Below are 25,115 nucleotides of genomic sequence, written 5' to 3'. Positions count from 1 at the left end.
CAATGTAATTTTACACAATATAATTAAAGTATTAATGCCTAAGACCTAAAGAAATCTAAAAGGAAAAAGAAATTTTTATTATATTTGTACAACTAAAACCATAATACATCTTTTCTCTCTTCATGTCTATATGTATACAACATGATTTGTTCCTCTATTGCCTACAACACATCTTTTCTCTGTAGCACCAATGAGATATTCACAGCCCCTACAGCAGCCATGAATATCCTGATGCAATTCTGAATCACGAAATACAACGTACTCTCCACATGGAAGACAGAACCATTTTTATTCAGACACCAGAAAGCCAAATCCATCATAGTAACAAAAATCTATAGACAATAACAAGGCGGAGGACAAAACCATACCCAAGTCTTCTTGCAGTGGGCTTCCCGCAAACCAGCTCCATTAAACACAATCACAAACAAGCTCTTTCACTCCCTCTAGCCAGCTGCCTGCATCCTTCCTAGCTCTCACTGTTCTCTGACTTACTTCCTCTCAGCTCTGCTCTAGCTCCGCCTCTTCCTGTTCCACCCTTCAGCATACTCCTCCCACCACAGGCTCCATGTGACTCAGACTCATGTGATTCACACTTCTATGTGACCCAGATAAATGACATGGGCCTATTAATGCATGGGAAAGATCTCCCCATTTAAATTACCATTACACCCTCTTACCATTGACCTTAAGTTGACACTAAAATCTCCCCTTCTACAGGAAGCCTTCCCCAATAATATCTTTTAATTCTAGTGCCTTCCTGCTGTTAATTTTTAACTATTTATACTCTATAGAGCTTGCTTTGAATATATTTGTTTTCATGTCTTCTCCTCCATTAGATTGCAAACTCCTTGAGGACTGGGACTGTCTTAAGCCTCTTTTTTGTATCTCTGGCTCTTAGCAAGGTGCCTGGCATATAGTAGGCACTTAGTAAATATTGACTGATTGGTTGAGAAATACTACAATGGCAAAATCATCAGGCCTCAGCAACATCTTGGATATGGGAAATGAAAGATAGTGAGGAATCCAGAGACCTAGGTTGTGAGCTTAAGGGACAGAAAGGATGGTGTTGCCCTCTGTGTGTCCATCCTTCATTGTCAAAGAAGACCATGCTATAAGAGAAATGATGACATGACCTGCACTTGACTTTATTTGAGTGAGGGAGGGCTGTGCAAGGTCACCAGTCTCACTTCTCCTCCAGAGACATCTGAATCCAGTGACCAGATATTCATTAAGATGACTGGAGATGACCCAGGATGAGGCATTTGGGGTTAAGTGACCTGCCCAAGGTCACACAGCTAGTGAGTGTCAAGTGTCTGAGGTGAGATTTGAACTCAGGTCCTCCTGACTCCTTCATTGGTGCTCTATCGACTGCACCACCTAGCTGCCCTGTTTTAAAATGTATAAAGCATACATATACATATACATATATATATGTATATGTATAAAGTGTATAAAGTATATAGGATTACAGGGGAAATTGTATTGGAATACAATATCAACTTTTTTGTAGTCCTCAACTTAAACACACCTCTTCCATATCATCTCAGTTGGTTATCTAATTAGTTCCCACGTTTTCAGTGATCATCCCTAAGCATCTCAAATTCTATATGTCTAGCCCTAGACTATTGTCAACTCGAATATTACATCACAAACTACCTTTTGAATATCTCATACTGACTGTTCCCATGGTTATCTCAAACACGTCATCAAAAACATCCAAAGTAGAATTCATTATCATTTCTCAATTTCCTTCTGTCTTTTGAACTTTGCTATTCCTGTCAAGGGAACCACAATCTTCCCAGTGACCCAGGGTCACAACCTTGGTGTCATTTTTAGGTCCTTACTTGTCCTCACTCCACACATCAAATTGGTAAATAAAGTATGCCTCTTTATCTTCACAGAATCTTTCCTATATGTCCCCTTCTCTTGATTCATGCATCCACGATCCCAGTGCAGACTCTCATCATGTTTTCCCTGAATTGCTCTAATAGTGTTCTAGTTGATCTTCCTGGTTCAGATCTGTCCTTTGTTCAGCTGACACCAAAATCTTCCTGAAGTACAAATCTGATTGTACTACTGTCTCCCACTCCCAACTCAATAAACTACAGTTGATTTCTATTCATGATCAAATATCAAGTCCTGTCCATATTTGACATTTAACCTGGATCCCTCCTAGTTTTCTGGTCTCCATACACATTACTATCTCCTAACACTGGACAAATTGAATTTCTTTGAGCCTGATTTCATGATGCCCTTATATTCCTTCATTTTCAAGGAATTTCTTCAAAATTTAGTATCACTGACTATCATGGAAGTCAAATCACATCATAGGATCATGGGTTCTAGAGTTAATAGACACCTTAGAGATAATTGAGCTAAAATACCATATTTTACGGACAAGGCATTGAGATATCAGAAAAAAAGGACTCACTCAATATCTGAAATCAAATATTTCTTACCTCTATGCTTTTCAACTGACTAGCTTATATGCCTGGCTTCCTTTTCCCCCATACTTCTGCTTCTTAATTTCCTGGATTTCCTTCAAAACTGAGCTAAAATCCCATGTTCTAAAGAAGACCTTTCTGAGTCCCCCAGCTTCTCATGCCATACATTCCAAAATTACCTCCCGTCTGTTCTGTATTTAATTTATATGTACATAGTTGTTCCTACATTGTCCACGCATTAGAATGTAAGCTCCACAAGAGACTATGTTTTGACTTTCTTTGTATCCACATGATTCAGCATGAAGCCTGACACATACTAAATTCTTAATGACTGATGAAATAGTTCAACAAATATCTCAAGGTCACATGGACAGCAAATAATAGATGTAGAACTAAAAGGGACCTTAGAGGAAATCTAATCTAATGCTTTCATTTTGAAAATGAAAATAAGAACAAACAACTAACAGCTAGAGCTGATTTGCCTAGTGGTAGAGGTTCAGTAGCAGAGCTATAATTCAAACACAATTGCTCTGACACCAAAATCAATCTTCTTACCATACAGCCTCTGGCAAATGATTTCCTCCCTTTGGGGCTCTATTACTACTTCTACAAACAAGGATATTGGTCTAGAAAATGCCTAACTTTCCTTGATACTTAAAAATTTATTGATTGCATTACGTCAATATATGAAATAAATTGTGCTTCTCACTTTTCTCGTTTCATGTGTGTGTTTCAGTTGTGTCCAAATCTTCATGACTCCATTTTGGGGTTTTCTTGGCAAAGATACTGGAGTGGTTTGTTATTTCCTTCTCTAGCTCATTCTACAGATGAGGAAATGAGGGAAACAGTTAAATAACTTGTCCAGATCACATAGCTAATAAATGTCTGAAGCAGGATTTGAATTTATGAAAATGAGTATTCCTGATTCCAACCGCAGTGCTTTAACCACTGCCCCACCTAGCTGTCCCTTGTTAATTTTTTGTGTTTTGTTTTGTTTTATTGATTTGTTTGCTTTTCAGTGAAAGATCACTATCTAAACTGGGAATCTAAAAACTGAAGCAGAAATGCATTATCAATTAAAACAATTATTAAATGCCTGATTTCCTGTGTGATGTGGTGCTAAGCAATGTATAAAGAGAACGAAATTACTACTACCACTGTTTTTTACGAATTTATTGTCTAAATCAAGAAACAGATGCAATATCTGTCCTGTTAATGTTGACAGACTTCCTGAAATCTAGCCACAGATTACCGAAAACTCTTGTAGTCATAGACTCCTAAAATGTCTATGGGGCCCAGGTTAAGAATCCCTGATCTATCCAGCCTTAATCCTAGGTCTCCACCTCACTTCCTGGATGTTTCCACATATTCTGTCATCAACTTGTCCCCCACCCTCTTGTTTTAGTTCCTCTTTATATGCTGTCTTTACACATTAGACTGTAGGTTCCTTAAAGTCAGGGACTGATGCTGTTTTTTATGTTTTGTGTTTTTGTTTCTTGGTAGAGCTTCAAGAATGAATGAAGAAGTAAAACAACCAAATAACCAATCCTGAATGTTGTAGTTTAATAATGACCAGATTTGACTCTAAAGAAGAAAAATGTTAACCTACTTCCCCCCTTTCTTTGAAGAGATAGGGGTCTGTAGGTGTGGAACACTACATAAAGTATGGGATGCCCTTGATAATTTGGTAGTATTTACTGGCCTAGTTTTAGAGCTGAAACGGACAATTGAATTCAACCCTCTCATATTACAGATGAGGAAACTGAGGTACTGAGAGCTGAATTGACTGGCCAAGGTTAATATATTCAGAAAGTGACAGAGATAAGAATTGAATCCTGTTCTTCTTGTCCTCCAGATCAGCCCTCTATTGACTACACTATGCTGCCTCTTTAGCTTACATTGTATTTCATCAGTAATATTATATAGAAAATAGATATGGGGGATGTGTTGGATTCCCAAGGATCACACATCATATTTCTATGGAAAAATATGATATGGGAAAATGAGTTCCACAAAAACTAACTTAAAGTAAACTTTAAAACATAATCTATTATTAGATTTATATGATCAAAATCAGAAAACATTTCTTTATGTGCCTATATATGCACGTTTATAATTAAGTATTTATGCCAAGGATCCAAGATTTGTTCTAGTGGATAGATTGCTAGATTTGGAGTTGGAAAGATATGGTTTTCAGTTCCCCCTCTGCCCTGACATTTGCTAGTTGTGTCAACCTATCCAAGTCACTTTGTCATTCTGAGTCTCAGTTCCCACATTTGTAAAATTAAGGAGTTGGACTCAGAGACCTCTAAATTCCCTTCAAACTCTAAGTCTACTATTGCTTATTTTATTATGTCTATTGTCAGAACTATAAAATTCCAACAATTTCTTATGACTTACCATATCTAGAAAGGTAATAGTGAATACAAAAAAGAGTCAAAGTACTTTATTGGTCCCTAGAGCACAATAAACTGTATGTGATTATAACTATCTGGAGATTCATTGTTAATGAGATAGTCTGCTGTGATTTTTATGAGGCCATCATATTCCTTCATTTTTAAGGAATTTCTTCAAAATTTAGATTCATTGATTGTCATTGAAGTTGAATCAGATCACAAGACCTTGGGTTCCAGAGCTAGTAGAAAGAGACCTCAAAGATTGCTTAATTAAAACACCTTAGACTCACTAAAGAAATCAAAGGATCATTAAATTAACTCAATTCCATTTATTCAATTCAAATCTTATACATATATATATAATATATTCATGTTATATATAAATGTGATATGTACATTTGTATGTTACTAGTGTTTACAACAGTGCCTGGAATGTAGTAAGTGCTTAAATGCTTGTTGACTGAGTGATTTTACAGTACGTATAGTTAGCATCAGCAAAATATGAGAGGTAATACTGTATAGAAGAGAGCAAGACTTGCACTCAGCAAAACTTGGATTTGATTACTACCTCAGACAAATGCCAGCTGTTCAACCCTGGGAAATTGCTTGTCTTCTCTGTGACTCAGTTTCCTCATCTGTAAAATGAGAGAGGTAGACTAAATGGTCCTTTCTAGCTTTGAATCAACGGGGCAATGAGTGACTTGGCTAAGCAACTTTAGTCACATATATGTGAACTATGTACAAAAATGATAAGGCTAGTTTGATATTCTCAACAAAGGAATATTGGAATATTTTCCCCCCAAAAGTAGAAAATATAGGGATTTTAAAAAAAATCATGTACTATTTCTACATAGGGGACAGTGTGATTTGGTCAATAGAGTGCTAGGATTAGGATCAAAATAGGTTCAAATACTGTCTCTAACACCAGTTGGCTGTATATTAGAAAAGTCACATAACACTATCTGCCTACAAATAATTCCTAAGGATTTTGATACTAAATTATCTACAGTGTTAGAGGGAGTTGTTCAGAGTTCTCCATGCTGATGAAATCACAGATCCTGTTCATATGTAAAAAGACTTGGTTTTGAAATAATGCAAAAATCAAATATTTCATTTTATAAGTGTGGAAATGGTCTTACAAATTCTGTTCTGATGCAATGGTGAGAAAAACATAGAAGAGTTAAGACATCTATGAAAAAAATTTATCAAAAATGTAAAATAGTTACAATGTACAATTTGAAGCACTCAAACAATGGTTGGAATTGTGTCAGACAACTTGCAGGGTAATTTGATACTGTTTCCAGAAATGGCATGACAAATTCTGCTCTAAGGCTATGTTGACTTAAAATTAATTACACAACCTTGTATAACCAGAATATGCCACAACAGGAAAAGTGTGTGTGTGTGTGTGTATATATATACTGATCCGTTCAGATCCTTAAATATACAGACCTTAGATCTTCCTAAAGATAGAACAGGTGCTTCATCTTGCTCTAAAAATCACTGGTAAGTGACAACCTCTTTATTTCTATATGAAAATTCTACTTTCTCGTATTTTTTTTATTATGCAAGTTACTAAAATGACAGATCTAATAAAATGTCATGATCACCAGTGAAGTGACATGTTATTGCTCATTCTAAAGAGAAGGATTTGATTTCTTACTTTGAAGATAAGGATAGAAGATGTAATGTTTTCATTTTCAATGTAATTTTAGCCCAATGGAAATACTGGTAAAAATTTAAGTTTTATTGAGAAGACCAATGTGATCAGATTTGTTTGTAGTACCTGAGAATAAATTTTCTTGATCTCTATATGATAGAAAATTCAAAGGGATCTGTTGCATAGGGGATTTAAAAAGGAATTTGACTGAGTATATATGTATAATCAGACTTTCTGTTCATAATTTTCTTTTCTTGTAATTTCGTTAATTACTCTGTATTGATAGTTTTAAAAATGAGAAATTGCGTATAAGTTTTTGTTTTTAGGTTAAAATTTGCCAATCCTAAATAATAGCATTAAAGTTGAAGTTTAAAGTGCAAGTCTGCTTTTTCTACAAATAATAAAAATGCCCAGAATTGTTGTACATAAAGTGTCTACATATACTTGAAAGAAAATTAAAATGAGCTGCATTGTATTCTCAAACATCTGACATTTGTAGATGCTTGGAAAACTTACAAGGGATTCTATCCAAAAACTGACTCTGTTCGAGACAGAGAGAGAGAAAGAGAGAGAGAGAGACAGAGAGAGAGAGAGAGAGAGAGAGACAGAGAGAGAGAGAGAGAGAGACAGAGAGAGAGAGAGAGACAGAGACAGAGACAGAGACAGAGACACAGAGACAGAGACAGACAGAGACAGAGACAGAGACACAGAGAGACAGAGACAGACAGAGAGACAGAGAGAGAGAGACAGAGACAGAGAGAGACAGAGACAGAGAGAGACAGAGAGAGAAAGAGAGAGAGAGAGAAAGAGAGGGGGGGGCAAGGGGGCAAGGAGGAAACAGGAAGGAAAGAAGAGGAAAGAGGATGGGGAGAGGGAGGAGGAGGAGGAGAGGCGTAAAAAACAAAAGATATTTGCTGCGTATACCTAATGGTAATTTCTGTATATTAAGCATAGTAAGTGTTTCTCGGAAACCAATTATCATGTTTCTGTCTTAGGGATATATATTTTTTGCTTCCATGATTTTAAATAATTCATCTTGCCTCAATGTAGTACTCTCCACAATTGTGGTTTACCCTCTCCCCCCCAAAAAGAGGACCTAGCCCCAGAGTGGTTACGAAGAATTACACCTAGAAAATCTGGTTGTGGCATTGAACTCCTAAAGGATAACTGGAAAATAATGAAATTATAGGCATATTTCTAGACTATTCAAACTCTCTCCAGTGAAGTCATCATGACAGAAATACAAACATGAAAGAAACAGAAGCCAGTTTCTGAGGATTGAGACTAAGTTAGAAGCAAAGAGAAGTCATAAAAGTGAAAAAGGTAGAAGGAATTTTAGCAGGGCTATTGACTTTTTAGTTTAATTTTTAAATTTCAATTAGATGGTTGGAGTCATGCTACTTAAACTTTACTAGATCCCCCCATCTTCTCCCCTTCAAATAAAAAATAAGCTCTTTAAAAAACGAAAATCAAAACAGATAAGCAATTATCCTTGAAAAAGAATTTTGCTGAGACACTCTGTAAGGCTTGTCAAAATAACTCAAGTCAATTCACCCGACACTTAATAAGCACCTACAAGGTGATAGCCCAATATTTTGTCTCAGTGGGTTATCCCTATCCCGTACAACCCACACTTTTTAAATTTGTTTGATTTTGATGATGCTTGTGTACTTGGGGCTGAAACTTCAAAGTCTCATTACGATAGATAATTGTGGGGTAGGAAGTGGTCCTTTGTGTTGTTGCAACTTCTTTACTTTCCATATATATCATATGAAATGTTTGACCCTTAATATTGAGATGGCTAAATCAAAAAGCCTGAAGAGCTTAGTCAATGGCACATGACACCCTGAGGGAATGCAGATTCAGAAGACTTGGGCTCTAATCCTATCCTTAACTGTGTGAATATGGATTTGTCATTTTCCTCTTTGAGGACTTATTTCTTCTTTTGTACAATAAATAGGTTGGACAAGATAATCCCGACTATTGTTACTGATTCTGACGTTGTGTAATTTTGTGTAATGTCTTAGGTATGATTCTCAATCAAGTAAAACAGCCACACATAGACAAAAAAAAATTCACTAGTGACATCATATACTGTTGTTGAGTTGTTTCAGTCATATTCAACTCTTCATGTCCCCATTTGGGGTTTTCTTGGCAAAGATACTGGAGTGATTTACTGTTTCCTTCTCCAGCTCATTTTACAGATGAGGAAACTGAGGCAAACGGGGCTAAGTGACTTGCCTGGTGTTACCCAGTTAGTAAGAGAGCAGCCCTGATTGAAATTCAGATCTTCCTGACTCCAGGTCCAGCACTGCACCTTCTACTGCACCACCTAGCTGCTCTAGTATCATATACACCAAAGAGACAGCTAGTGTGGAAAAATCAGGGCTTCATTTTAGGGAGCCAAATTTAGAGGATGCTAACAGCATTTGCATTTCTTCAGCACCTAGGGGGAAAAAGAATTTAGAATCTTCATAGCAAGAATAATTAGTTAAAATAGGAAACTACCAAATGTCATTTAGATTGACTTCCTCCCCCATAACTTGCCCATTCCTTTCCACTTCAGCCTTATTTCAGTAATCCAGCATCATTGTATACCCCTGATTTTGTTCTAACACCCTCAACTCTGGACACATTTTGTACACTTGCCTCGTGAAAATTACTGATTTTTATTTTGTTATACACTCCCATATATGTGAGGAAGAAGCTCACCTTTGTAAAAAAAAATGCTGTACCGAGCATTCCCAAGGCAAGGCTCATCATTTGGGCTGTCTTTGAAAGCTGTTCTAGATTGAAGCAGTGTATAAATCACTTGGTAAAAGGTATCACTTTTACAAATTTATTTATAAACTATTATTATTATTTTACCAACACCTAAGATGTTACCTGCTTTCTGTCAATCTCAGACAATTTGTGAGATGATAGGACAGGGTTAGGAACTAGGTCTGTGACCTCACTGGTTTATCAATCCAGCTTAACAACATCTCTGCAATTTACATTCTTAGGATTGTTGAGAGCACTGAGAAATTGACTTGTCCCTAGATCACATAACCAGCGTATGTCAGAAGTAGGACCTAAATCCAGGTCCTTCTGACTTTGGGGTATAATCACTGCCTCTTGAGAAATGGTACCATTTGCTTGTATAGTGTTTAAAGGTTTATCAAGCACTTGATGCTGTCAACCTTTTAAAAGAGTTCATGCTAAGAAAGATAAACAAAATTAAGCTGCATTATTTCCCTCAAAGCTGGCAGATCCTGCATATAGAGATATTGGTGGGGTTCATTGTGAAAATGAGCCCACTTTGGGTTTGAACCACACTGATTATATGTCCATAGAGCAAGGAAGTGTTTGCTTTTCCTTCCCCCTGAATCAGGATGCCTGTTTCAGCCAAAGTTATAGTTTCTACATGTGTTAAACACAATATGAGAAGGGAATTTTCTTCACAGAATAGATTGAAATACAACAAGATAAGAGAGGTATCAAAGTGTCAATTGAAATTATAGTTCCAGGATATCCATTTCTTCTACATTGCCATGACATGCCATGCCATGACATGACATGTGTCCATAAAGTATCAAGATAAGAAAAGTCCCATTATTCAACATAGTTTCCAGTTCAAGCAGCCTTGTCCTTGGCAATCATAAACATAGGAATGCTCCTGGTCAACTTCACCCTGCCTTGTAGTTGCTACACAGGAAGGGGCATTTTAAGTTCACTCAGAGAACAGAGCAAAAGATATGTGTTATGCCAGAGCACACAAAGCATTATGGTAGGTTAAGCTCAGAGTGAGTCAAAAATATCTTTCTCCTGATTGATCAATCCCAGTTTTAGACCTTTCTCAGCTGAGGGGGGTTCACACTGGTTTGGGGAGTCCCTGGCTGATTCACAATATCAGTCAGGAAAGATAGGTAGTACTAGTATCAATATACCCAATTTAAAGATGAGGAAACTGAGCCTCAACAGGACAGAGTCACTTCCTCAGAATCCCATGACTTCATCTTGGATAACAGAGTTCACATCTATGTCTTCTGATTTGACCTCAGGCGTTTATTAGCTGTATGACCGTAGGTAAGTCATTTAACAACAGTTAAATGTTTACCTCAGTTCCTCACCTAAAAAAATGAGCTGAAAAATGAAATGGAAACCACTCTATATCTTTGCCAAAAATAACCCATACAACCCCTCCACACACACACTCACACGCACACAACTGACACAACTAAAATGACTGAACAACAATTATCATATTAAAAAGAAATCTTGCTTCAAGGCTTCACCCCGGTCAATGAGGCAAACTCAGGAAAAGAAAGGCAAAAATATTTTATTATCACACCAAGGCAAGAAGCAATTGGAGTGAGGCTGGGAGTAAACCACTTCAGCACAAGGGCAAAGAAACGCTGATTGGTACTAACACTACAAGGAAATGGGTTTACACCAGCTTAAATTTTCCCCTTGTCTAATTATATGGGTATTTCCATACTGCTATTTCCTGCAGGCTGATTGTGAAATTACCCTAAAGGTCAAGAAAGATTTAAGCATGGGACACCTTGGGTTAACCGTGCACACACAAAAAAGGATAGATTAAGGTAGATCAAGATCAAGTTTTCCTTCCCAGAAGCTCTCCAGCATAGACAATGAAAAATTTTAGCATAGACAAAAACACAATGACTGACTCACATCTTGAAAACCTCAGAGATAGGTTGATGCTCTATACTGTCAATGTTGTTTGGATTTTGGAGGGATCAGCTTGGTAGCTGTCCCAACTTTTCTAATCATCATGGTGTGGTGATTCAGGAGTTGAAAGCAAGGGAAATTTTAAAAAAGCAAAGCTAAAGAACTTTATATCTTAATTGGAAGGCATCCTTATAATTTAGTACAGTGAATACCCAGGCTAGGATTAGGATTTGTCCAAACCCTGTGCCTTTGGACGTTATTTTCTGCAGGCAAATAAACAAGAAACTATCAGTCTGTCATTTTTTAATTACTATTACTGTCTTGTCTGCTCCCCTTATTTAAAATCTTGGGTAGTCTTGATCTGTTCCAATCTGACGTAAATCTAGAGTGGCCAGAAAAGAATCCCTACCACTAATATAAGTCCAAAATAAATCTCAATTCCTCCTGTAGTAGTCATTGGTCATTATGAAATCCTTTAGTGTCTGGTAATTCTAGTCTGCTCCTGGTAATTCTGGTTTGTGACAAATTCAGAAGCTAAATTTCTGGTCAAATCTATTCCCATCCTATAGACCAGACATGTACAACTTGGCATTAGGTAGGGATCATAATTGCAAGAAGTTAAAATTCTTTGGGCCACAGATAAGTTTTTAGTGACTTACTTTCCAAATAAAGGTATAATTAATTAATAAACTGTTTTTTCAAATAAACTATTTTTTAAAAAAAGGGAAATTTCAATTAATATCACTTAATCACACCTATTACTTGAGATTTTATTTATCATAAAAACCACACTAATAATAAAAAATTACTTTCCTAAGTGGTACAAGTTTTAATACATTCTTCAGGTTTTCTTAATGCTTACATTTAGTTAATGGAATATATTACACTTGTCAGTAATCAATTTATCATATTCTGGAATCATGTTTGAAATCTATTTCTTTAGAAATCTGAAAACTAACCATAGTAGCTGCCTCATTTTCATAGTTTACTTTGCTGAAAAAACATTGTTGCCCACTGAGATTTTTTCAACTATTTGGACACTTTGATTTGTGTTTCATTGGTGTCCAGTTTGCTTAAGTTAGGATGTTTTGATTCAAGATGGCAACAGTTGAGTTGGTGCATAGCTGCTCTCACTTTCTTCCTGTTCAATGCCAGTAACAACTGAAAACACAGTGAAAAGATATGACTCTTGCTTTTCTCAGACTAGAGACTGGTGATGATTGGTTGCTGTGGGTCACATGACAAAGAGGAGATAGTGTTCAGTGGCAACCCACCTACCAAGTTGCATGATAGGCACAATAGAGACTAGCGGAAGGCAGTTAAGTGGGGAATGAACAAAGCACTCCTTACATCTTTACTTTCTTTTACATCCTCTACATTTTTTGCAGGCTGCCCAAAATCCTTTGGCAGTCCTCGAGTAGCCAATGGGCCATATGTTGTGGAGGCCTGTTATAGACAAACCTTTGGATTGTTTCCTGGATAATTAGAAGAAAATTTCATAGAAGAAACAAACAACTTAGTCTGTATAAAGTGTGGTTTTTACTTTGTGAAAATGTCTATGTGTCTATCTTCTGAAACTAGATATCGTTGACTCCAGGGAGGATCTTTTGAAATTTAAGCATTGTGTAGGCCTATGTTAATCATTGAAACCATGTCCAAATCAGGTCATTTTGTTGTTCAGGCTCTCCAGACACTTCCTGAACCCATTTGTGGTTTTCTTAGCAAAGATACTGGAATAGTTTGTCATTTCCTTCTCCAGGTCATTTTGCAGATGTTCTTCAGTTCCTTCTGAGGAAAATTGGGTTAAATAACTTGCCTAGAGTTACATAGCTAGTAAGTGTCTGAAGCCACATTCGAACTCTGGAAGATGAGTATTCCTGACTCCAGGCCAAACACTCTATCTACTGTGCCACCCCGCAGCCCCTACAACAGTTCTATTAGATGTCGAAAACTCAAATGTTAAATTCACCTTCTTGAAAACCTGGGACTTCCAAAGACCTTTTAATTAAAATTTCAATGGGAGATAAATATTTTTTAATAATTAACATGCTTCCACTTTTCAACAATCACTTCCAAAAGTTTTAAATTTTCTCCCCCTTCCTCTGCTCTCCCTCCCCAATATGGAATACAATCTTATATGAGTTCTACACATACATTCATGCTAAACACATTTTTGCATTAGTCATGTTACATAGAAGAATTAAAATGAATAGGAAAAATCATGAGAAAATAAATAAAATCAGACATAACAGAGAAAATAGTATTCTTCAATCCATGTTCTGACTCTAGTTCTTTCACTGGATGTGGATGGCATTTTGCATCAAGAGTCTTTGAAAATGTTTTAGGTCTTTACATTGCTGTGAAGGGCTAAGTTTATCAGAAACAGTCCTCACACACTGTGTTCCTTATTGTGCAAAATTCTTCTGGTTCTACTCACTTCGCTCAGCAACAGTTCATGTAAGTCTTACCAGGTTTTTCTGAAGTCTTCCTATTTGTCGTTTCTTATAGCACAATAGTATTCTATTACATTCATATACCACAACTTATTCAGCCATTCCCCAATTGATGGTCATCCTTGCGATTTCCAACTTTTGGCCACTTCAAAAAGAACTGCTACAAATATTTTTGTATATGTGGGTCCTTTTCCCATTTTTATGATCTCTTTGGGATACAGTCCTAGAAGCAGTATTCCTGTGTCAAAGAATATGCATGTTTTTATAGTCCTTTAGGTATAGTTCTAAAAGCTCTCCAGAGTGGTTGGATCAGTTCACAGCTCCACCAACAATGAATTTGTGTTCCAACTCTCCCACATCTTCTCCAACATGTATCATTTTCCTATTTTGTCATGTTAGTCAATCTGATAGGTATAATGTGGCACCTCAGAGTTTTTTTAATTTCCATCTCTCTAATCAATAGTGATTTAGAATATTTTTTCATATGACTATATATAGTTTTAATTTCTTCCTCTGAAAACTACCTATTCATATCCTTTGATCAATTTTCAATTAGAGAACAACTTGTAACCTTGCAAATTTGACTCGGTTCTCTATATATTTTAGAAATGAGACCTTTATCATAGATATTAGTTGTAAAGATCTTTTCCCAGTTTTATACTTCCCTTATAATCTTAGTTGCATTGGTTTTGTGCAAAACCTTTCCAATTTAATGTGATCAAAATTATTAATTTTGCATGAGAGATAAATATTAAGAAATGGATAGAAAAAGATTAAGGATTTTTTTTTTTTACTGAAAGTATCAAAGCTCTTAAAAACATATAATCTCATCTTTGTATTCCTAATTTTGGCCTGGGAAACAATGAGCTAAAAGGGAAAGATCTTCTCCTCTGCATAAATTTAGAGAATTATCAACTAATTAAAAGGAATTCTGTTTATCATATGTCAAATTTTGGTTTGAATGTTTCTATAAATTCTCAAATACTCTACTAGGGTTTTAGGGTAAATGGACCTTTTTTTCTACACAAAGAACACACTTCTTATCACACTTTTTTCCATGAAGAAGTACAGAAAATGCTTAGCTTGTCAACAGATTGGCTAAAATGATAGAAGGGGAAAATGACAACTATTGGAGGGGATGTTGGAAAATTATAGTACTAATTCATTGTTGGTGGAATTGCAAACTGATCCAGCTATTTTTGAGAGCAATCTGGAATTATGCCAAAAGAGATATTAAACTCTCTGTACCCTTTGTCCCAGCAATAACACTGTTTGATCTATTTCCAAAGGCAATTCAGAAAAAAGGAAAATAATCTTTATATTCTAAAATGTTTAAAGTCGCTCCCTTTGTGATGACAAAGAACTGGAAACTCCAGGGAAGTCTATCAATTGGAGAATGACTGAAGAAATTGTGATATGATAGTGATATTGTATACAGAAACAGCAATGTTTTAAGAATGATTTTGAACGAAGGAGTTATTTTAACTATTAAAATACCCAAATTAAGTATAAAGGACATATGAAGAAAGACACTATCTGTATTCAGAGAGAGGATCAATAAAAAGAAGTATGTATAGAATAATTTTACATATATTTGTATGTATATTATATATATGAGTGTGCATATGTATATACATATACATACATACACACATACACATATACATGCATATGTGTGTGTATACACACACACACACACACACATATATATATATACATATATACATATATACTTACTTTTATCTAATTGTAGCCATCTCTAGGGCAGAGGGAATGGGGTGGCAGGGAATGAAGGAAAAAAAGAAAATTGCAAAATAATTTTGCTGATTATTTGAAAGACATAGCAAGTTGTCCATAGTAGATTTTCAGTTTCAAGTGCAATCATATTTTTAATAGTACTGTTATGAAAATGCATGTTCTATTCCATAAATTAAAAATGAAATTTTAGAAACTTTAAAAAAAATACTTATGCCAGTCTCTAATAAAAGTATTTAGGAGAAATTCACCTAAAATATTATCCAGAGAAAATAATTGCCATTACAATTAAAATGTTTAATCACTCCATACTGGTCTCTGAATGCAATTAGTGCAGAATGCCTAAATTGATAGACAAATAAAATGTTGGTTTTTTTGTAAGGTAGTTCAAAAATCCATTCGATTGGATTAATGTTACTTGACTGTTAATACGTTTTGTTGAGGTTAATACTTTGAATCTATGATATTATTTTGTTTTAGTACTATGCTTAATTTCTTTCACTTTGATTTTGAAAAATTATTATATAAGAAATGCCAATTCTGATTTTTATTAAGCTATTTTCTTTAGTATATGTGTACCTCTTTGGTAAGATATTAATTCTCTTGCCATAATTTTCTTGCATAGCTCTCATTTCTTCCCCCAATTTATCTTCAATAACTTATATTGTTTTCAATTTATTTTGTGGTTTTTGTCTAACTTTTCTAGAAATTCTTGTTGGGCTTATATCTATCTATACATCTATCTATCTACCTATCTATCTATCATCTACCTATTTTCTTTATAGATATTTTTAAGTCATTGTCTTATTCTGTGTTTGTTTCTTCAGTTTCTTTGTTTCCATAATAGCTTTTAATGGTTTTTATTGTAAGGTTCTTTTTTGATATTATTATATTCTCACTTTTCCAGCCTTCTTATTGACTTTAAACTTCAGATGATAGTGGGTCTGATCTCCTTGGGTAGAGACTGGAGTGGAGATGTTTGGCCTGAGCTTTTTCTTCTCATATCCGTCTGTTACTTTCACAGCTCATCCTGGAGGCCTGTAAGTTTTCAATGTTTCTAAGATGGTGTTATCTGGGGAGATATATGTTCATTGCTCTCCTGGTCTACACTGCAAATTTCTGACCTGGTTTAGGTCTGTTGGCTTGTATGAAGTTGAGTTGTCTGTAGATTACTGCTAGACAGTTAGCCCTCTAACAGATATTGAAGGTTCAGAGCAAATAAATTTCTGGCTTCCCCCTTGGTTTTGATCTCCAGTTTCAGTTTCTTCCACTGTAAGCTTATATTCAGGACCAAAGGTTAGAAATGAGTCCAAACTCTACTCTTGGGCTCAGAGTCAAACTGTTAAGTTTTTGGTTCATTACTGCTTTACAGGGGTAGGATTTCTGCTCCATGACAGCTCTGCTCTGCTCTAGAATTATGATTAGGAATTGGATAATGGGTGGTAGAGATAACAGCTCATATATGCTTCTGTTCCCAGTGTTGGTATAAATGCCCCTGAGATCACTTTTTTTGCTCAGGTGTTCAGTCTTTTTATCATCCCTAAGTGCTAGGCAGCTTCCTACTACTGTTGATGTAGTCTGGTGCTACTTCTGTTGCTGCATTGTGTGCCTGGTCTACCCCCACCCCAGTATCTGTAGACCTCTCTTTCTGTCCTCCCAAGCTATCCTAGGCTGAAAAAAATGGCCCATTGTGACTTTTTAAAAAGTTTTCTTAATCAGAATATGGTTTGGTAACTTTTTAAGGTTTTTATAGAAAGGGTGCAGAGCAAAAATGCTAGATTTCATTCCTCTGTCTCGATTCTGCCTCAGAAATGCTGCCAATTGAAGATATGATAGAATATAATGGATTTGTTGAAGATTAGCTCCTCTTTTAATGTGAAGGTTTGGATTTTATAATGTTCAATTTTACTTATTAAAACAATTGTAGTTAAAGATTATTCTTAAAATTTAGTGGAGTATGCATCAGTTCATCAGAGTTAGCTTGTTTAATTGGGGAAGGCCCATTAGGTATGAGAGGACTTGTGAGGCCTATTAAATTTTCAAAGTTCACAAATACTTTTAAAATTTATGAGGCAGGTGCCTTATGAAAGGATGAGGTAAATAAGGGTTTTGTTCATTCTACTCTGAGACCAAAAACAATTTTGGACATTATCTTATAGTGGTGATAAGTCCTTTTCCCACCTCAAAGCAAGCAAATAGCAGGTTCTATTTCCTGAAGTTTGTTTCAGGACATCATTTTTTTTGTTACAACAGTAAATAACAATTTATATAAGACTTATCTATAATATTTAGTAAGTACCACAAGTTCTTTCCAAAAGTATTGCTTTGATAATTAAATAATTTCTTTTTGTACTTAAAAATTATAACAAAAGTAGGGGATGATTGTTTTATTATTGTGCAGAAGCAATTTATGTGATGAATTATATGACTGTTGATGACAAAAACTTATGAAGTTGCATGGGGAATAGTTGATATTAATATTATATCTTTGAGTCAATTCAACTTAATAGAACTTTTCTTTCAATGTTAAGGGTTATCCAATGGAAGTCCTTTACTACATTATAGCAACTGTGGACAGATGTTGGCTTTTTTGTTGTTGTAGTTATTCTTCCAGAGTATGAGTGAACGCTCATGTATTCACTTTAAAAATGAATGTGAATTTTTTTTAATTTCTCCTTAAATGAACTTTTACATTAGGATGTATTTATACCAGATAAGTAAAATGATGAAGGAATATTTATGGAAAGAACTTGTATGTACTTAATAGATACTGTAGATAAATGTCTTATTAATGCTAATTACTGTTAAGCAACTATTTGGGCAACAAAGAAAATTACATTCTGCAATAAACCTAATGAAATAGGACTTGCAATGTGAGATGGAACTGTAATTTGATTTGCTCTAAGTTTTTGATTCAGGCATACTTAATTATTGTCAAACCAGTACTCCACCTTCCAAGGGAAATGCTAAGAGCTTCCCAGAAAGGGCACCTTCTGGAAAACACTTCTGGTGAATGGAAATGACTGGAAATGTTGAGAAAATGGCATCACAAAGGTAATGCAGCATCATTTTTGACTCAGTTTCCCCAAAGTGCTAATTCCTTTATAAAGAGAAATATTTTCCACCTTGTCAGTTCTGAGCCTGGTTATTTCACCTAATGAATAATGTGAAATTCTGCTACATAGTTGGCTATTCCAAAAAGGTTTCTATTAATTTTACCCAAAATCAAGCAGTAATGAAGAAGTTTCCCTTAGTATACCTTTGTCAGGTCAGTCTATCATATTAGACTTAGGCATCAGAGAATAGTACTGATTATGTTATCTGGCATATAAAGTTATGACTGTGTTCCAGGCATGAAAAACCAGCTTGTTAATGAGACCAGCAAATAATCAGTAAGTTGAGGTCAATGATATATTTAGTCAATGAAACATAAAAAGGTAGCATCTCAGGTCATCCTAAATCTCTGTCTCCCTTCTCACAGTGACTTCCACTGACAAGTAAAAAGGCAACCCTGATTGATGGACATTTAATTATGCAGTGGGGTAAGATTTGTCAACTCCTTCAGTTGGGTGTGGGGAGGGAAGTGAAAACCGAGAATGTGACCTGATCCCGAGATTCAGTAGCCTCTATCAGTCTGGGCAAGGTAAGCCATCCTGATCAGGATTTCTGGTCAAATTTTTCCTTTGCAGACCAGGTCATTCCCAATTTTAATGAAGGCAACAAGGACAAATAGTTTTTAAAGTGTAGAATGAGTTAAGGACAGCTTCTAGCTTATGTATGGGTAAACACATAGTATGATTCCAAGCCTTAGAAGGGCTAGAAAGAATGGGATCACATTCTTTTGCTAGGATGGGAAATGTCTTCCTAAAAACAATAGTGAAAGATGGAAGTTCAGAAAAGAAAATGTTACATTTTAATATTGATAATAAAATGATATAACATTAAAATTATTTTCCTTCTTTCTAACACTACCCTTAATCTTGTCATAACAAATCTCGCTAATCATGGCAAAAGGAGAGAAAATGTTTTACAATATTTTATTTACAAATTTATTTTTATTTCATTAGATATTTGCCAATTACATGCAAAAATTTTAATGTTAATTTTTATTTTTTTCTAAATTTACTTGTTTTTAATTTTCAACAATCACTTCCATAAGTTTTAAATTATCTCCCCTTCTCCACTATCTCCCCAGAATGACATGCAGTCTTATATAGGCTCTACATATACATTCTTAATATATACATTTTCACATCAGTCATGCTGCAAAGAAGAATTAAATGAATGGGAGAAAGCTTGAGAAAGACTAAACAAAACCACACATAAAAGAGAAAATAGTCTGCTTCATTCTATGTTCTGATTCTATAGTTCTTTCTCGGGATGTGGGTGGCATTTTGCATCATGAGTCCTTTGGGAATGTTTTAGATCCTTGCATTGCTGTGAAGGGCTAAGTGTATCAAAGACAGTCCTTGCACACTGTGGCTGTTACTGTGTATAATGTTCTCCTGGTTCTGCTCACTTCACTCAGCATCAGTTGATATGTCTTTCATGTTTTTCTGAAGTCTGCCTGTTCATCATTTCTTATAGCACAATAGTATTCCATTACATTCACATACCACAACTTGTTCAGTCATTCCCCAGTTGATGGCTATCCCCTCAGTTTTCAGTTCTTGGTCACCAAAAGAAGACCTGCCATATTTTTTTTGGTATATGTAGGTCCTTTTCCCATTTCTATGGTCTCTTTGGGATACAACCTTAGAAGAAGCATCGTATCTTTTCTGTGTCAAAAGATATGCATATTTTTATTACCCTTTGGGTGTAGTTCTAAATTGCTCTCTAGAATGGTTGGATCAGATCACAGCTCCACCAACAATTGGAGAATGACTTTTATTCTTGTAAATTTGACACAGTTCTCTATATATTTTAGAAATGAGGCCTTTGTCACAGACGCTAGTTGTAAAGATCCTTTCTCAGTTTCCCTCTTGGTGGCATTGGCTTTGTGAAAAAACTTTTCAGTTTAATGTAACCATTTTCCATTTCATAATGTTCTCTATCTCTTGTTTGGTCATAAATTCTGCCATTCTGCATATATCTGAAAAATAAACTATGCCTTGCTCCCCTAATTTGTTTATAGTATCAGCATTTATACCCAAATCTTGTACCTATTTGGATTTTATTCTGGTATATGGTGTCAGGCATTGGTCTATGCCCAGTTTCCACCATACTATTTTCTAGTTTTCCCAGCATTTTTTGTCAAACAATGAGTTCTCATCCCAGCATCTGGAGTCCTTGAGTTTATCAAATAGTAGACTGCTATAATCATTGACTACTATGTGATGTTTACTCAACCTATTTCACTTACCTACCCATCTATTTCTTAGCCAGTACCAAGTGGATTTGATGATTACTGCTTTATAATACAGTTTAAGATCTGGTATGGCTAAGCCACCTTCCCTAGCATTTTTTTCATTAATTCCCTTGATATTCTGGACTTTTTTTTCTTCCAGATGAATTTTTATATTACTTTTTCTAGCTCTATAAAATAGTTTTTTGGTAATTTGATTGGTATGGCACTGAATAAGTAAATTAATTTAGGTTGAAAAGTCATTTTCATTATTTTAGCTCAGTCTACCCACAAGTAACCAATGTTTTTCCAATTATTTAGATCTGACTTTGTTTGTGCAAAAAGTATTTTGCAATTGTGTTCATATAGTCCCTGGGTTTCTTTTGACAGGTAAACTCCCAAATATTTTATAGTGTCTACCATAACTTTAAATGGGATTTTTCTATCTCTTGTTGTTCGGTTTTTAGTAATATATAGAAATGCAGATGATTTGTGTTGGTTTATTTTGTATCCTGCAACTTTGCCAAAGTTGTTTATTATTTAAAGTACTTTTTTTTAACTTAATTATCTAGGATTTTCTAAGCATATCATCATATCATAACTTAATTTCTTCTTTGCCTATTCTATTTCCTTCCATTTCTTTTTCTTCTCTTATTGATACAGCTAATATTTCTAGTACCATCTTGAATAATAATGGTGATAATGGATATCCTTATTTCACCCCCCAATCTTATTGGAAATCCATCTAGTTTATCCCCATTATATATAATGCTTACTAATGGTTTTAGATAGATACTTCTTATAATTTAAGAAAGACTCCATTTATTCCTATACTTTCCAGTGTTTTCAATAGGAATGAGTGTTGTATTTTGTCAAAAGCTTTTTCCTTATCTACTGAGATAATCATATGGTTTCTGTTAGTTTTGTTGTGGATATGAGCAATTATGCTTATAGTTTTCCTAGTATTAAACCAGCCCTGCATTTCTGGATAAATCCTACCTGATCCAAGTATATTATTCTCAAGATAAGTTGCTGTAATCTTTTCGCTAATATCTTATTTAAAATTTTTCATCTACATTCATTAGGGAACTTGGTCTATAATTTTCTTTCTCTGTTTTTGCTCTTCCTGGTTTATGTGTCAAAACCATATTTGGATCAGAAAAAGAATTTCGTAGAACTGCTTTGCCAATTTTCCAAAACAGTCTATATACTATTGGAATTAACTGTTCTTTGAATGTTTGAGAGATTTTGCTTGTTCGATAGAATTCACTTGTAAGTCCATATGGCCCTTGATATTTCTTCCTAGGGAATTCATTCAATTTCTTTTTTGTGATGGGATTATTAAAGTATTTTACTTCTTCTTGTGTCAATCTGAGCAATTTATATTTTTGCAAATATTCATCCATTTCACTAACATCGTCAAATTTATGGGCATAGAATTGAGCAAAATAATTTCTAATTATTGCTTAAATTTCCTCTTCATTGGAGGTGAATTCACCGTTTCATTTTGATACAGGCAATTTGGTTTTCTTCTTTCTTTTTTTAAATCAGATTGACCAAAGGTTTATCAATTTTATGAGTTTTTTCAAAAAACCAGCTCTTTGTTTTATTTATTAGTTCAATAGTTTTCTTAATTTCAATCTTATTAATCTCTCCTTTGGTTTTCAGTATTTCTAATTTGATATTTAATTGGGGGTTTTCAATTTGTTCTTTTTCTAACTTTTTCAGTTACATGCCCAATTCATTGATCTCTTCCTTCTCTATTTTATGCAGTAAACATTTGGAGGTATACAACTTACCCTAATAACTGCTTTTATGGTATCCTATAAGTTTTGACAGGTTGTCTCATTATTGTCATTCTCTTGAAGTTATTGATTGCTTTTATGATTTGTTGTTTGACCCACTCATTCTTTAGGATTAGATTATTTAATTTCAAATTAATTTTTGTTCTAACTTTCTATGGCCCTTTATTACATGTAATTTTTATTGCATAATGATCTAAAAATGATATATTGAATCTTTCTTCCTTTCTTCAATGGATTGTGAGGTTTTTATGCCCTAATGCATGGTAAATTTTTGTGTACGTGCCATGAACTACTGAGAAAAAGGTATATTCCTTTCTATCCCCATCCAGTTTTCTGTAAAGATCTACCATATCTACCTTTTCCAGAATTTTATTCACCTCCTTAACTTCTTTCTTGTCTTTTTTGAGGATAGATTTGTCAAGTTCAGAGAGGGAGAGGTTGAGGTCCCCCACTAGTATAGGTTTGTTGTCTATGTCTTCGGGTAATATAGTTTCCTTCCTTATCTCCTTTGATTAGATCTATTTTTGTTTTTGCTTTGTCTGAGATTAGGATTGCTACCCTTGCTGTTTTTACTTCAGTTGAAGCATAATATATTCTTCTCCAACCTTTTACCATTAACATGTGTGTATTCCCCTATTTCATATGTATTTCTTGTAAACAATATATTGTAGGATTATGGTTTTTAATACATTCTGCTATCTGCCTTGTTTTTATGGGATATTTTATCCCATTCACATTCATAGTTATGATTACTATCTATGTCTTTCTCTCCATTCTATTTCCCCTTGTATATGCTTTTATTTCTCTCTTTTCCCTTCTCCTCCTCAAAAAAGCTTTACTTTTGACCACCACCTCCCTCAGTCTTCCCTTCCTTTCTTTCAGCTCCCCTCTCTTTTCCTTCCCTTTTCCCTTACTACTTCTTCCTTCCCTTCTAAGCACCCCCTCCCTTTTCTTTCCCTTTTCCCCTCCTACTGTCTATCAGGGAAGTTAGATTTCCATACTTAACTAAGAATGTTATTCCCTCCTTGAACCAAATCCAGTGAGAGTAAAGCTCAAACAATGTTCATCCCCTCCCTTCTTTACCTCTACTGTGATATGTTTTTGTGCTTCTTCATGTGATATAATTAACCTTTTTCTATCTCCTCCTTTCCTCCTCTCCCTTCACGTCCCTTAATTTGATTTTTATCATTACATCAGTTAATTTATACTCACACTTTCTATGTATATCCCTTTAAAATGTTGTAATAAATATACAATTCTCAAGATTAGCAAGTATTATCCTCCCACATTAGGATGTAAACAGTTTGCCCACATTGAATAACACACTTTTTCTTTTTTTTCATTTATCTCTTTATGCCTCTCTTGAACCTTATATTTGAAGATAAAATTTTCTATTGAACTCTGACCTTTTCTTCAGGAAGGTCTAGAAATTCCTTATTTCATTGAATGCCCATCTCCTTGCCTCAAAGATTGTGCTCAGTTTTGCTGGGCAATTGATTCTTTATTGTAGTCCAAGCTCACTGGACACATTGCCTTACAGAATATCACATTAAAAATCTCTCAAATATTTTAAAGTAGAAGCTTCAAGGTCCTGTGTGATCTTGACTATAGTTCCTCAATATTTGAATTGGTTCTTTCTAGCTGCTTGCAACATTTTCTTCTTGAGCTAATAATTCTGGAATTTGGCAACAATATTCCTTGGCATTTCCAATTTGGAATCTCTTTCAGGAAGTGATCACTGGATTCTTTTGATGCTTATTTTGCCCTCTGGATCTAGGACCTCAGGGCAGTTTTCCCTGATGATTTCTTGGAAGATACTGTCTAGGTTCTTTTTTTTTCATCCTGGCTTTCTGGTATACCAATAACTCTTAGACTTTCTCTCCTGGGTCTATTTTCCAAGTCAGTTGTTTTTCCAATATGATATTTTACATTTGTTTCTATTTTTTCATTCTTTAGATTTTGTTTGACTGATTCTTGAAGCCTCTAGAGTCATTAGTTTCTACTTGCCCAGTTCTAATTTTCAATGAATCGTTTTATCCAGTTAGTGTCTTTTAAAAGAGTTATGTTATATAGAGACCCGAGTCACATTTACAAGGATACAATTCATTACCCAATAGATAAATGACCAAAAAAATATGAAAATGAACTTATCAGATCAAAAAATCAAAACTATGCACAGACATGAAAATGACATTAATTAGAGAAATGCAAATTAAAACAATTTTTGTCAGGTAAGTGAATCAAAGCTATCTGTAGTCATATTTTTAAAAGGCTCTAAATCACAATTGAGTATAAAACACAAATTAAGACAAATCTGAAATACCACTTCACTTCTCTCAATTTGGTTAATATTATAGAAAAGAGAAATGACAAATATTGAAGGGCATGTGGAAAAACTGACGCGCTAATGCACTGTTCAGTTGTGAACTGATGCAACAATACTGGGGTTTGCAAATATGCCCAAAGGATTATAAAATCATGCATATACTTTGAAACAAAAGTCCCATTGCTAGATCTGTATTCCAAAGAGATTTTTTTAAAAAGGGAATTGACCTATATTTGCAAAAAAAAATATTTGTGGAAA

At 34.8% G+C, this 25,115-nt stretch overlaps 1 protein-coding gene across 3 annotated transcripts in view; it reads left to right on the top strand.

Annotated features, from left to right (window-relative positions):
- Positions 1 to 6,179: 6,179 nt before the first annotated feature.
- LOC140526297 (cysteine-rich secretory protein 3-like) overlaps positions 6,180 to 25,115 on the top strand; it is a 56,900-nt gene continuing 37,964 nt past the window's right edge. Inside the window, exon 1 of one of the 3 annotated variants that reach the window (XM_072642423.1) lies at positions 6,180 to 6,346. Coding sequence is in view for 1 of the 3 variants with exons in the window: in XM_072642422.1 (XP_072498523.1) it covers positions 18,915 to 18,924 (10 nt within the window). In the remaining 2 variants the exon portion in view is untranslated. Of the gene's footprint in view, positions 6,347 to 18,868; positions 18,925 to 25,115 lie in introns of those variants that run through there. The other 2 variants (XM_072642424.1, XM_072642422.1) reach the window with 2 other exon arrangements.

Source organism: Notamacropus eugenii, chromosome 2, assembly GCF_028372415.1.
Source record: "Notamacropus eugenii isolate mMacEug1 chromosome 2, mMacEug1.pri_v2, whole genome shotgun sequence".
In the NCBI taxonomy this organism is placed as follows: Eukaryota; Metazoa; Chordata; class Mammalia; order Diprotodontia; family Macropodidae; genus Notamacropus; species Notamacropus eugenii.
The sequence above is the reverse complement of the archived record's forward strand: the minus strand, read 5'-3'. Positions and strand labels throughout refer to the sequence as shown.